General features: G+C 44.4%; 1 protein-coding gene across 1 annotated transcript in view; it reads right to left on the bottom strand.

The window, feature by feature from the left end:
• The window catches only part of ANKMY2 (ankyrin repeat and MYND domain containing 2), a 208,612-nt gene that overhangs the window by 61,828 nt on the left and 131,283 nt on the right, over positions 1–15,501 (bottom strand). The window contains 1 exon segment of the mRNA XM_085630799.1: positions 8,292–8,420. Within this exon segment, the coding sequence (XP_085486925.1) occupies positions 8,292–8,420 (129 nt within the window).

Raw genomic sequence — 15,501 nt, 5'->3', positions numbered from 1 at the left:
TTAGAGTAGATACTAATGTAATGAGCTTTAAAAAGTCTGTAGGTGTAAAGAGAGAGAATTCTACCTATGGGATCACGTCTATGCAAGGTTGTGATATAATCTTGAAGGGTTTCCCTTATGTCGAAGTAATTAGTTCCAAGAATAACTTGGTTTTCATTGTTTATCTATGCTGTTCAGTTGTTCTTTGTTATGTTTTAATACCTAACTCGTGAAGTCAAATCTGGCAACTATTCAACCAAATGTATCCTGTGATTCTGGGCAAATCACTTAGTCTCCCCGTGCCTAACAAAAATGAAGGTGTCCACATGTAATGTAACTGGTGCTATGTAAAGCGCTCTGATACCTGGTTCGGGTCAAGTTCGCGCAATATAAAACTCAGTAAAATAAAAAATAAAAGTTAAAAAAATCCACACACACTAAGTTATATGGCAATTTCTGCAGGTTCATCCCAAACTTTGTCTTCCTGCTCCCCCTTTTTTTTAATTTAAGAAATGTATTTATTCATTGGACAGTAACATCATGATAATGAAAAATGGCAGTCCTCATATAACAAAAAAAATCTGCCTTATGAAAAAGTAAGATTATACATATACATTTCATGTCTAGACAAGGCGTATAACCACATTAAATATGAACAGACTAAGGAGTTTCGAATAAATACAGTCTGGAAAAACAGTGTAAATATGGAGAGAGAACCTGCTAATGAAAAAATGTCAATTAAATAATACAGGTGTTCCTCCCCAGACCACCTTGGCAGTCCTAATAGCTTCAGATAGCATAAAAATAGTGCATAAAAGATCAAAAGATAAATTGCAATCCAAGTTGTATTCAGGGTCGACCAAGGAAAATTAATCTGGCAATTCTTAACCGAATCAAGGCAGTTAAAGCAGCATTTGAATCAATAAAGTGCAGGAGTGCATAATTTAATGCTAGTTTGCCTATATATATGTACCAGAAACACCAGTCCTCCATCGCGGAACATTGCGACCAGTTAGTTACCAGGCATAAAATGCATCCTATACCCATAATATTAAAACATATGGCTAGTGATTTCCAAACAGTTGTATACCTCATTAAGGCACCAATCTGCTTGGCATATGCCTCCTCGAAGGCCGAGGTTCTCTTTAGCTTCTCGAGCCAGCCTTTAACCGTAGAAACATTAGTGGGCTTCCAGTATTGGAGAATCAGGGATCGAGCAACAGATAGAGCAGCGGATAAAAATATTGCGCATACATATTGAGTTTCCCAGTGTCAGGGGATAAACCAAATAACCAGTCAAGGCCTCCGGCATAACCGTAATCTGTAAACATTTGCTAAAAATTGAGGATACATCCTGCCAGAAGCAGACCAGTTTGGGTCACAGGAAAAGAGTGTGGAGCCAATCCCCTTTAACCTGCTGTATACATCTAAAACAATGGTTTGAAAGATTAGGGGATATTGTATGAATCGCATGTGGGGTAAAAGAAGCCATCCACCTCGAGAGGAATACCATTTTCTTTTAAAATATGCAGCTCAAACGGATTTATACCGAACTACAGAAATATGCTCCCATTAACCATAAGACACCTGGCACAACGCTACTTCTACAAGTTTATTAGGATGATCTCTTATCAAGGGTGAATCAGGGGTTTTCCTTAGAGCCCGATGGCAATTTCCAATCCTCAGTAATTCAGTTCGCACTAGCAACTGAACAAGGCCCTGAGTGGATTAATTCATCTCTTCACAGTTACTAGTGAGAAATCCTGAGATCTGCAAAAAGCTATGCCAGAAACTATGACATTCTGGTCCCAAATGTTGCAGCATTTCTTCCCAGGTTAATGGCTGATTACCGATGAGAAAGTTAACTAATGATATAGAACAACAAGAGTTCCAGAATCTAAGTGAAGGCTTGAAAATATCTAAGCCTAAAACTTCACAGTCCTGTAACTAAACAAGCTTATGACAAGGTGGCACTTGAAGAAGCGTTTCAATATAACATCCAGGTCCACTAACACCTAATATCTTGTCCATTTCGTCAACCTGGCCGTCAGGGACAGAGGGCTGGGGACCTGCACCAGGCAGAATCTTGAACAGCACACCCAGGGTGTGTTTCCCTTGATGGTGGGTAGTTGTACTCCCCTGAAGTCCTTGCTTGCCAGGCACATGTTAAGCATAAGGGTACAGACCCTGGGTTAAAGGACCAGTGTCAGGACACCACCCATGAACTGGTGGGAGGTGAAGTGGAAACGGTGCGAGGCACCTGGGGCAACTGCCCCCCACTTTGAGAAACCACAGAGGTCAGAGAGCCCTGGATGGACTAGGGGCCTGGCTTTACAGTGGGCAGTGGCCTCTATTGGTTGTTGTCCTTGGGTTCAGAGTTTTCTCTGGGTTTGGGACAGAAGTTAGACCCAAGGGTTGGAATGGATCACATCATTTTGTTGTCCATGGTGGTACTGTCTGCCTACTGGGACGCATTTGTGAGCAAAGTAAGGGTAGGTGCTGCACAGATGGGGTCTACGATGAGGAGCAGGGATCTCCATGGGTCAGCTCAGTGGATCTAGAGAGTACAGACAGAGGGATCCAACTGTGTTAAGAGAGGCATAAAACTGGCAAGTGCCCCTACAGTAGTGGGCAATTGTCCATGTCCTATCGCCCTAAGCAGGAAAGTCCATCAAGGCATTCATTATTCTACCCTGGCTTTAAAATGGAGAGGGTAGTGTTGGAAATGGCCCCTCCTGCAGGGTCACACAAAACCTTTCGCCTTCCTCTTCCCCTTTTTCCTGAATTCGTTTTTGTTGCCTTTAGGATTCTGGGCACTTTACCACTGCTAACCGGTGCTCAAATGCATATGCTGTATACTTTAAACAAGGTAATATTGGCTTATCTAAAATTGGGGCATATTTACTTTACTTAAAAGTCCTCTGTAAAGTGCACTCCATGTGCCCAGGGCTTGTAAATTAAATGATACCAGTGGGCCTGCAGCACCGACTGAGCCACCTGCTTTGGTAGCCCTTTAGACATGGCCCAGGCTTGCTACAGCAGAGCCTGTGTGCACTGTCCAGACGTGGGTCCCTTGCTCACTTCGCCACTGGATTCAAGCTAGTCTGGCTGATGACAAGTGTTACCCTGAAACCGGTCCCAGGATGCTTGTTTCCAGTCCAGGGAAGACCTTGGAAGTTTTGGCTGGACTGTTCCCATGAGGAACAGGGTCAAGACTGATTTGCATATGGCTGGCTCTGAACTAGGGTAGCTAAAGAAAGATGATGGATCCAACCCAGATCTAATGGTGACTGGGGAGTGTCTGAAAAGTTTCAGCTGTCCGTCCATCATCTCCTTGCGTTTGCACTGTTTTAAATTACCATTTCAACCTGGCAAGTTAAACTGATTGCCAGGCCGACACCTTCCCTTTTATTACAAAAATGTTCCCCTAAGGTAGGCCCCTAGGCAGCCCTATGGGAAGGATGCTGTGTATTAAAAAAGGAGGATATGTACTTTTGAGTTTTACATCTTTGTAGTGAAAAACTGCTAAATTTGTTTTTCCACTACTGCAAGGCCTAACTCTCCCAAAGGCTAACATTGGGAATGTCTTAAAACATCTTTTAAGTGAAATCTCTTATTGGGAAAAGATAGGGATTAGCAGTTTGGAGTCTCTGGACTCCCAATTTAAAATCACAAATTATGGTGAAGTTGGATTTTAAATTGTAGGTCTGAAAATGACACTTTTAGAAAGTTGGCTTTTTTATTTTTTTACTTTAATCATGCTATGCCTCTGCCTAGCTTTGAATACACGTCTGGTTTGGGTGACAGCTGGGCTTTGTGCATTCCCTCTCTAGACAGTCACACAAAGGGAGCTGGGGTATGACATTTCCATCCTGATGGTCCATCACCTGGTAGATAGGGAGGGACGAGCGGACACTTGCACCTGATTAGGGCTGTGCCTATCCCCACACAAAGAGTTGAATACCCTCATATAGTGAGTCTGGAGCCAGGGCAGGAAAGGCATGAACCTTGTGATCTTCAAAAGCCTCTTTGAATTCTCTCCCTCTTCAAATGCACATCTGTGTAGGAGTACTGGACCCCTGACACCACCAAATCTGAACTTTGCTGGAACCAATGCCATTCTGCCAGGAAGAAGAGCTGTGCTGTAGAAGGGACCACCACTTTGCTTACTGCTTTGCTGTGTTGACCTGCTGCTTCTTGCCTGGGAGTTAGAAGGACTGGACCTGCTCTCTACATTCTTGCACCCAGGTTCTCCATGGGCTTGCTGACTTGCCTCCTGTTTTTGAAGTCTTAGGGCCATCATAGACTTCCTACAACCCTGCTCAAGCTGGTGGAGTCTGCCAAATTTAAGTCCTCCTTTGCCTGAGGTACCCACTCCAGTCCTAGTGCCTCAGTAAGTCGCAGCTTTTCTACCTCGACATCTGTGAGTTTGACCTGCTCGGCGCCGACGCATCGGACTTTGACGCCAATACAGCGGCTGTTCAATGACTGCGTTTCTACTATCAAAAGCGGCTCAACAGCGCTCCTACCACGAATGCCGCTAGACAATCTTTCGCGGCTCGACGATAGCTATCCTACTATCAAAGCCACTTTGTGGTGATGCAGCACCTGCAGTTCAATGGAGCTCGATGAAGACGCAGAAACCCTTTTCCACGGCTCAATGTTGACGCATCAGACTCTCAACGTCGACACTTGCTCTAGCTCATGTATTTCTTCGGCGGGACCTGTTGCCGGCCTGCCTTTCATCGCAATCGGCCTCAACTTTGGATTTACCTTTGTCTAGCGTGACATCAAGTAACCTTTTAGCGCTACTGACTTCTAAGCACGGTTTTAGGACTCAATCTTTAAAAATTTATATATCTTCACTTCTACTTATTGGGTTTTTGTCGTTTTGGTTTGGTTTTACTCAAATAAATATTCTCTATTTTACTAAACTGATGTGTAGTCTTTTTGTGGTGATTTTACTGTGTTAATGCAATTTAAGTGTTGCAAAAAATACTTAACACATTGCCTTACTGCTCTTTGCCAAGCTATCACCTGGGTGAGCATAGGTTAATTTAGGTTGTGTATCTGACTTACGCTGCCTAGGATTGTGGTCCCTACTTGGACAGTGTGCATACCTCTGCCATCTAGAGACCTAATTTCTAACACTGAGCTTTCTTTATCCTACCAAGGCACATTGTGATAGCCGTAAACGAGGTCACCGTTATCCACAGTCTACATTCATGCACCTTGATAGTGCCAGATTTGGACAATAAAAGTAATAAGATACTTGTCCGGTGCAACTGACTCATGGCAAATGAAATCTTTTCAAAGAACCACAACAGCAGACTTGAGTTGAAAGTTAATACAGATCTTGTCCAGAAGAAAAATACATTGTACCCCTAAGTTGCCATACAATTCTCCACTTCATAGACCTCTTAGCAACTTTAGATCCACATGCAATAAGCCAAACAATACCGCTGCAAATTATTCAACCTCTCATATGGCCCTCTACACATGCACGGTTAGGTCCTTTTATAAGGCACACCTGTTTAGTGGCGGCAAATCAATGTCTCCAACTTCACTGTAAAACCCAAAATGTCTCCCATGTCAATGGATAGCTTGGAATACACTTGCAGAAGTGGTCATTGCAGAGTATGCTGCAACTCAACAAAATGCCACCAAGAAAGCACATACTGGCTGGAGTCCTTCCCCTCAACAGTAATGATTAATGATTGCTGCAGAGTAAAGAGAGGCTCGGTCTTGGAGCAGCCAACAAGAAACATCTTGGCACATGGATGCACTGATGCCAAGTACCAAGATACAGGCAGGGGCAAGCCACATTGACTCGGTCCTGTTTTCCTCTTACAAACCAGGTGCCACTTTTTTCTTTTTAGCATTTCATATGCTTTGAAAGGTAATTCTGGGTCTATGGTAGAGGTATTATCACATCTTGCAGGTACTATGGCATGCATGTTCAGAGGTAGAAAACGATGACAACGCCGCATATGATCAAAGCAGCCTTTTCAGTAACATTAGCAATTTGAAGGTTGAAGTTAAAGTGCAATTCCAACACTAGGACAGACTCAGCAGAAAATGTGAGTTTAAACAATTTCAAAAGGAGGTGTAAAAATAACTGTTAATGGGACGGACAGGATTTCTCTGGTAAGCAAAGAAAGGTCATTTTACCCAAACTTTGTAGCACAATATATTACAGGCAGTGGCGGCTCCCCCATTAGGGCGTTGGGGCGTTGCCCCACTGCTTTCTCGCGGTGCGAGAAAGGCAGAAACATACATGGTAAAAAAACGGCCATTTATGTTTCTGCCTTCTCGCATTGCGAGAAACCAGAAGTGCCTCTGTGCTTGGTTGGGGGCGGGAGGGTGGGCGGGTCCTGCTCGAGGGCAGGGGGGAGTGGCTTACCCACTGTTGTAGGTACTGACTGTTTGGCCGTCGGCCCTGAGCCTACCAAACAGTCAATACCCACAACAGTGGGTAAGCCACTCCCCCCCCTGCCCTCTAGCACGACCGCCCACTCTCCTTTTTCCCTATGCGGGAGAAAATGGCGCGGCTGGGGCGCTCTCCCCAGCGCCTCACCAGCATTGAGATTGGTGGAGGGAGGGAGGGAGGCGGCCTTTCCAGTTGACGAGGAGCGAGGCGGCCTTTTCAGTTGACGAGGAGCTGCAGGAATTAGCGCAGGACCGGACGGCGGGAGTCGGAAGTCGTCGGACCCATCCAGAAGCTCAGTAAGTTAAAAGTTTTATTTATATTTTGAAGTAAGTTAATAATTATTAAACCCCTCCCGCCTCCCCCCATACCCCACCTGACGACCCCGTTTCCACCCCCCCGCCCATAATGCTGGCCGCGACTGTGCAGTACCACCCTTTGAGGAGTCCAATGTCAAAGTGGGTGCCGACCAAACTCGCAGTTCCAAAACCCGATAGATTTCGTTTCACACACCCGCCCCCTCTTCTTCTCAGTTCATACATAGTGCGTCACGAAGGTAGTTAGGAGTCTTGGTGCCTCTAGTACTTTGAGCCTGAAGGGTTTGCAGTGGCAAAGTCAGTGATTAGGGGGACCGAATGCTTCGTGATTGCAACCCCCTTGGGTACGTCTGCTCCGAGGACTTGGGAACGGAGCGGGTGCCCTAAGAATGACAGTCCAGAGCCGTGTGTGCGTGGGTACATTGTATGTGTGGCGTGCGTGGATGCATGGTTCTGCCTGTTGTGCATGTGTGCCTGTGAGGGGTGTGTCTATAAATGTGGCAACAGAGAAAGGTGGAGAAAGAGTGGGTTAGAGACAGACAGTGTCCGCTAGTTAATTAGATAGATAGAGGAGAAATGAGTCAGGTGCTGGGGGCTCGAGAGAGACCGGCTGAGTCAGACCGAACGAAAGACAAAGTGAGGGTGAAATTAAATGATAAATCAATCGATTCGTTCGGTAGGTGAGGTGAACGGACACGCACTTGATCCGTTATCAGACTAACCCCTTTCAACCGATCCCTCTCGTGGTTTATATGGCTCTCTTGTTCTCCTAAAGTTTGTTATTATACACACTTGCTGTCGCCGATGTCTTAAATATTCTGTTGTTGCTGTAATGTTGTTTGTAACCTGCCATTACGATCAGTAACTAAGCAATTTTAATTGTAAATATGGAGTATTTTTAATAGTTCAATATTCCAAATCTACACTGTCACAATTGCTTCATAAACCATCTTGCTTCATCAAATGTACTTTCAAATGCACTATTTTCCCACTTATTTTCAAAATTCTCGCAACACGACACTCATCAACAACTTTTACGCCCTACCACTTCCAAATGTCACCAGCCGCCACTGATTACAGGAGAAATAGAAAATGACTTTAGGTCCAGTCTAGAGACAGCTTTAGCTTGCTTACCTGCCTGGATTTTTCCTAACAAAAATACACAAATACATACAAGCATAAATACGCACATACGTTTTCATCCAGACATGATCACCCAATGGCCTGTTCAAGTTTCATTCACGTTTTGCTTCCCGACAGAAATGCACAGTAGGTCAGTTCACTTAACCAATAGGCTATCTTACGCTGTCAGACACAGCACTTTGACCGATCACATGTGCACTCCTCCCTGAAAAGGAGTGCAATTCTGTGCCAGCACTGCTGGGCCTGTCCTTTATATTTAAATTCGGATGCCAATTCTTTGCAAAATGCATGTGTTTTAGAAAGAATACATAAAAAATGAACCACTGCACACTTGCCTCAGTCACACCTATTGGCTGCGCCAGTGCTTGTTTATATTTGTACTCTCCGTACCTTTAAGTTGCCAGATAACACGCAGTAAATCTTACCATTTTGCAGACAGAACATCTTTTTTCTGCTCCTTTCTCCCCACAAGTGGTACAAAATTCAGCATCTACAAATCCCACCTGCCCAATAATAGCTTGTGTGAATATAGAGAACGCTGTTGGTTCGGAGCCCTGAAGAGAACAATAATAATAAATAAGGATTAATAACAGAAAACGAACTTGGAATTCAAATCACCTTCAGAGCTATGTCATCATTGTTTTGTTAATCACAGACCTTTATTTTCCCATATAAAATGAAAATAACAAATTAAGAGCACATAATTAGTTTAAGCATCCATTAAGTACGACACATTCAGTAAAACTGCCATTAAAACGTAAACAAGCATATGAAAGGCGTTTCTCATGTAAAATATTTAAAGCACAGGTAAAACAACTTAGTCACCAGACAAACCCTTGATATTCTTGGCCTGAATTTCCGGGTTTCTGATCGTACACTTGAAGGCAGATTCTGTTGTTAGAGAAGTAATTCCTCTTGCTGCTTTTTAAAAGCTAACATTTTATTTATTTACAAAGTTTTATATAGTTCGAACATGACCCACGGGGGTATCAGAGCACTTTAAAATATACAGTTTTTGAGCTTTAGATGGTTGAGGTAGTATACATAGATTTGGTATTCGCCATTTAATACAAAAGAGGTAGATAGGAGTATATGGATGGCACAGGAGACTAGTAGTTAACAAGGAATGATCCACGAGGGAATCAGAGCGCTTTACAATACACAGGTTATTACATATTAGGTGGTTGAGGTAGTATACATACATTCCAAATTCGTCATTCAGTACAAAAGAGGTGGACAGCAGTATAAGGGTAGCATAGGAGACTGGTAGTCATCATAGAGTTAAAGACTTAGGATGTGAATTTGTTCATTAGGAGCAGTTTTACTTATTTTTTGAAGGAGGTAAAGAAAGGAAGTGATTCCGCGAACCACTGAAGGTAGGAAGTTCTAAATCTTCAGAGCGATCCCTGAGAATGCTCTGCAACCTGTTCTCTTTTTGTGGAAGGATTGTGGTTTCAGTAGTAGTGAACTCACTACACAATAGTCTGCATCCTCCTTATCGCTCAAGCTTTCGTGCTAAGTAACTGGGGGTATTGCTATGCAGGGCTTTGTGGGTCATGCAGGTGATCTTTAGGTGTATTCTTGCCTCGTAGGGTAGCCAGTTCAATGCTTTCAAGGTCAGAGAAATGTGGTTATTTCTTTTAGTTCCTGAGACCAGTCTGGCTGCAGCGTTAAGCGAAGCCCTCAGTGGAGCAAGGTTGTATTTGGGAAGACCGCATAGAGTGGTGCTTCCACAGTCCAATTTTGGTAGCACTAGGGCTTATACCGCCATTTATAAGTCGTTCTGTGGGAGGAAGGGTTTAAGTTTCCTTAGCATGCTCATCTGATGATTAGCTCCCTTGGTGGCAATATTGATTTTCGCATGCATGTTCAACTGTTTGTCTATGGTGACTCCCAAGGATTTTGCGGAGTCAATGATTTGGGGAGCACAGTCAAAGGAAGTAAGGTGCTTCAACCATAAGTCTATCTTGGGTATGTGATTGGGAGTGGAGATGAGAAGGAATTCAGTTTTTTTGATGTTAAGCACGAGGTGGTTGTCAGTAAGCCAACTTTGAGTATTCTGCAGAATAGCGTTGAGGGAGATGAAGTCTTCTGGTTGGGACATTTTCATATACAGTGGACTGTCGTCCGCATATAGGGGATATAGATTGTTCGCAGAGTTCAGTGCGTTGCCAGGGGTTCCACGAGTAAATTGAAAAGGATGGGCGAGAGTGCTGAGCCCTGTGGAACCCCTATGGTGACCATGGAGGGTTGAGAGAGTGAAAGCTTCATCTTAATTCTTTGTGTTCTGTTATTTAGAAAGGAGGTGAACCATTGTAGCACTGAGCCAGTTAGGCCCATCCTTCGTTACAGTAGGGATAATAGGTTGTCATGCTTAACCGTATCGAAAGCGGAGGAGAAGTCAAGAAGTATCAATAGACATGCTTTGTTGTTGTGGTTAAGCATTTTAAGTATGTCGTCCATTATGTGGGTGAGTGCAGATTCAGTGCTGTGACCTTGCCGGAAGCCGGATTGGTGTTTGTCTAGGAGGTTGTAATTCTCGATGTGGTTGCATAGTTGTATTTGAACACATTTTTCCAGCAATTTCATCAAAGTGGGGATGTTGGATATAGGGCAGTAGTTGTTGAGATCAGTGGGGAGGGAGTTGGATTTCTTTAGTATAAGTGTGATCTGTTCTATTTTAAGACAGTCCGGTATGGACCCTTGTCTCAGAGAGGCGTTTACGATCTTTGACCATAGGGGAAGAATGGAGGGTTTAATCATTTTGAATAAAGGAGGTAAGGGGTCCAAGAAGTGATTTGAGAGGTTAATTGTTACAAGAGTGTTATAGATTTCTTGTTCAGGGATGGGCGAGAAGGTGTGCCAAGAGGCATTGTTTTTTGGGATTTCCGTCGGAGTACTAAAATGGACCTTGATCTGAGGGTGAAATCTAGCATCATGGGCCATAGTTTGTTAGAGGGCTTTCTTAGATTGGATGTCAAGTTTAATGGATTTTGTTTTTTCTAGGAAGAAAAATTGGCCAGCTCATTGCAGTTAGGTGTAACCAAGTCGCTTGGTTCCATGGAGTTAGGCTTGTTGTCACTTGTTATTTGACGATTTTGAAACATTTTGGGGCGTTTGATGGCTTGGTTCAGCTGGGATTTGAAAAAGTCTGCTTTAGCCTTTAGGATCTTCCTATTGTATGAATTCCTCAGCACTCTGAGTTGTTATAGGTGCTCAATGGAGGGTGCTGATTTCCATAGACGCTCCGCTGATCTTAGCTTGCGCCGATCCGAATTCAGGTTCTCAATGAACCATAGTTTGGAGAGTTTGGAGGAAACGTTTTTTTCTTGGAGGAGTGCTGCAGAGTCAAGAATTTCAAGCATTGTGTAATTGAAAAAGACTGAAGTCATGGACGTCAGCCATGTCTATCGTGGGGATCAGGGCGGAGTTGCATCGTTTTACCAGGTAGATGGGGTTGATATTTTGTATATTCCTTTTCCATTGTTTTGTTTTTGAGGGTTGACCCCTTTTTGGAGTTACTTCGATATTGATGGAGAAGGCGAAGAAAATGCTATAATGGTCTGTCCAGAGAGCAGATGCCACTCGTGGTCAGCAAGATGACATGTTGAGTTTGTCTGCCCTGAAAAATGGGTCAGAGAGATTCTCAGGAGTACAAGCTAGAATCACACCCTAAACGTATCCAGACGGGGGTTTGTGGCCCCAGAAAGCCCAGCTTGCTGCAGTACCACATGGCAGACGTGTTGTCCCTCAGCACCAGGACTGAAATGCCCAGAAAGGTGTTGCAAGTCAGCAGGATGGCATGGCTCGCCAGAAGATATATACGATAATGCTGCTGCACCGGAAACCAGAGGCCTCTGAATTCCTAGGTGAGCATCTCGACCAAAACACAAACCATCGGTAACCACTGTGATTTCCAGAGAGGATATATAGAATGTGCTGCAGGTCAAATTTGTACCAGTTATTCAACACTGAAGCTTCTGAGCTGCGTCGTCAGAGCACACAAGTCTTGTCCAACAGGTTTTCCTAATGTTAGGACCCCTTGAGGATGCAGGTACCATTCAAGGACCTCATGTGCCAAATAGCACTGGGTATCAGCAGCACACAAAATGCAAAACGGCCCAGGTTCAGAATAGCTCTTGTTCAAAACACTGGGGTCATAGAAAAAAATATACCAGACTCGCTGAGGAGGTACAATAGTCTCCGAAGCGGACATGTCCAATATAGCCTTGATAAGCAGCAGCCTCTGTTAGGGTTGAAGATGAAATTTGAATCTGCTGATGGAAAACCCAGGGGTGGATGGTCGGCAACATGAACCGGATAACAGGAATACGTGTGACCCTGGCCTGAAAAGGAGGGCAGCTACCACTGACATGACTTTCATAAAGACTAGAGGGGCCACTGTAAGGCCAAAAGGCAGGATGGTGACCTAGAAGTAGTCGGATTGCATGTCAAAGCAGGGGTTGCAGGACTCGTATATGTAAGTATGTTACCCGCAGGTCTAGGTACATCATCCATTACTTGTGGTTCAAGACCAGCAGAACCTGCCAGGGTTATCATCTTGAAACTCTTCATCTTGAGGAAGGAGTTAAAAACTCCCATCCTTTTTAGGAACTATGAAGTAACGAGAACAGCAGCCAATTCACTGCTACACACTTCCTGGGAAAGGATATTGATGTGAATTTGCTTACCTCTGAGCAAAAACGGGGAATTTAAGAATGGGTGTGTAGAAACAGAAGGGCATAACTAACTTGGACTATATGGACAGCTTATTAGACCAAGGTGTTTGAGTGCCAGCTTGGTAAGAAATGTACATGGGATTTTATCGCCAGTTTGGTAGGCAATGTCTAATCGTGCCAACCTCCCAGTCCCAGATCATGTTTGAGCGCAAACTACTGGGGTTTGGAAATGTCGCCCGGAGACAAAGATGAAGAGTATTGCTGCAGCTGCTGTTCTCGACCCCTGGTCCTACTTCTGCCTCTAGCACTATCATAGGTCTGTGTAAGGTGATGGATGGGTGAGGACGGCTGCAGCTGGCATAAGGCATGGCCCGTAGAGTAACCCTGAAACTTGCTGAACTGCTGATGGATTTGGTGGGCTGGGGATTACAACAGAAAAGAACAAGTCACACCTCGCCTGATGCTGCTCAGTAGTATTTCAGAAACAGTATTCTCTCCAAAAAGCCCCATCAAAAGCAATATCTATCAATGAAAATTGGACATAGAATCCAGGCATGTCATATGATAAAGACACTGGTACCCCACTGCATGTGTTGTTGTCAGACCCTAACATAAAACTGGTTTAGATGTGTCTGGTCCATCCTGAAAAGTTTGTACAAAGGTATCTCGTAGGACTTCAGGACATGCAGGAATAACCTCAGGTGCAATGTTTAAAAGGGTGTGACCCAAAAGACAGATGGCTTTCAAAGAATGCAGTGCAAGACTGCCTTGAGAAAGAACGTTTCTGCCCACAGCGTCTCCTCCTTTGGACTGCTTGTTTGAAGTGGCTGCAGGACAGGCGTTAAAGTTCACCCTGCAAGTGGAGGCCGGTACATTAAGACCCTATAGAGTGGAATGGTGTGACAAAATCATAGGATCACAAGGTGAGGTCTATAGCGCCTAGCAAAGGTCAGTGCAGAAAAGGGTTTTGAGCAGGCTGATACAACTGGATCAATTAGAGCCTCATTGAAGGGTAATGGAGGTTATCAATCGAGGGTCCAGGCTGCAGACTTCCATTAAGCACATTTACCTTATTCTCCTCAGGGTGGAGGGGCAGCTCTAACACTTCTGCTTCCCTCCTAACCATAACAGCGAAAGGGGGGACACTCTTCTCAGTCAGAAGCCCCCAAGGGGAATCCAGAACAAGTTCTGGAGCTGTATCTAGGCCACTGGGAGTCTACAAATCGAGATATAAGCCAGCATCAGTATATAAAAGGGACAATAAGTTATCTGCCTCCTCGTCATTTTCAACACACCATCATGTTGGGTAGGGTATTACATCAGAGTCAGACCCAAAAATAGCCTCCCTCCTCCTAAAGTACTGCTGCAGAGGTAGAGGAGCTAGAGGAGAGTGATTCTGCCTTTGTTATAATAGAAAGCCTATATGTTAAACCTAAGCTGAAAAAAGATCCGAATCTGGGCCTGGAGTCAAAACCGGATCCAGAACCAGTGCCGTGATGGAGGAAAGACAGGCAAGGTCTGCAGCACAGGGGTGGATAGACGGTCCAGCTCCACAGCAGGTGATTTTGTCGGCCTTGGTTGGCACTTTTGAAGGGCATACTGGCAGCAACTCGACTGAAGACCAGTCTGGTCCCTGAGGGGGTGCTGGACTCATGTTGTATATCTGCAGCAATGAACATCTGAAGGCCTCAACTTCCTGTGGAGCAGACAATGGCCCACATAAGTGGAGGAAGCACCGACTCTAGGTTTGACATGAGGTTCTGAAGAGGAAGGCAAAGCCAGTGGCAGGTTTCTGGAACGTCGACAAAGATCGGGAGCATCTGGACATCAAAGAACCTCTCTATATTTTCCTATGCCTTATTTGGACTAGTCCCTCAGCTATGCTTTTGATTTACCGGACAAAGACAATCTTGTGACACAGATTGGAATTGACCCAAGATATTGTGGTCCGCGACTACGTTTGGCTAGCTGCTCTTTGATGGCTTTGGGTTGCATTAGACAGCATTTGTCACTGAACTTGGGACTTGTTTGCTGCTGGTGAGGATAGGCAACTGCCAACTGCTTTTGGCGCAGTGTCCATGCATCGTTTCATAAGAGGAGTAACTGCAAAAATAAATACCTAAATGCGCATAGGAGCACTATTGTCACCTCTGTGGATAACAACTGGTCTTCCTGGACAGTTCAGTGTTATAGCCATGCTGACTACCAAAGGGAGAAAAATGAACATCTGTGTAGCTGAGAAGACTTTGTCCCTGGGACAGTCTGGGTAAAGATTCTTCCAAGTAGAGTTCCTAAAACTGTTTGGAGAAAGGGTGGCTAAACTGTACACTACAGAAGAAAGCCTGCTGTAGAGGAGTTGATCTTCCCTGCTGTAAAAGCATCTTAGACTTTGAGGAGGTGAGCGGGAGAGAAAGCATTAACAAGCAACTCCACTCTCTGGGCCCTAAAAGAAGGATTGTCACCTACTTTGCATTTGTGACCTCTTCAATGTCCCACAAGCTTCCTTGAGAAGAAGTTGATGGTCACATCGATCTCATCTCAAGGCCTGAAGACTGTCAAAGGTGAGGCTTAGCTGTTCTTTGTATTGCAAATTGCATGCAAATGTCTTTGGTAGCTGGGGAGATTTCTGATGAATCGCAGCTCTATTTTGTTTTGCTGTATTTTCTCGGAGCACCGTTTCCCATAACTACGGACATAACACTTGTGTGGGAAGCCTTAAATAGGCTTGTCAACTTCAAAGAATTAGTGCCCTTGAGTAAAAATTATTCCATCAGCTCTCCACAATCTCAATCGCGATCAGAAATTGCAAAGACATTGTGGAATTTAAAGTGGAGGCCTCAGGGTGAATAACCACAGGGACCTCTTTTATTTTCCAACGTGGTGGACGTCTGTGGACAGTACTATCTCTGATACAGGGCACTGGACGCTTTAACCACTTGTGTACAGGGATCAGCAA

Source organism: Triturus cristatus, chromosome 10 (genome assembly GCF_964204655.1).
Source record: "Triturus cristatus chromosome 10, aTriCri1.1, whole genome shotgun sequence".
In the NCBI taxonomy this organism is placed as follows: domain Eukaryota; kingdom Metazoa; phylum Chordata; class Amphibia; order Caudata; family Salamandridae; genus Triturus; species Triturus cristatus.
This window is presented reverse-complemented; position numbering and strand designations above follow the sequence as displayed.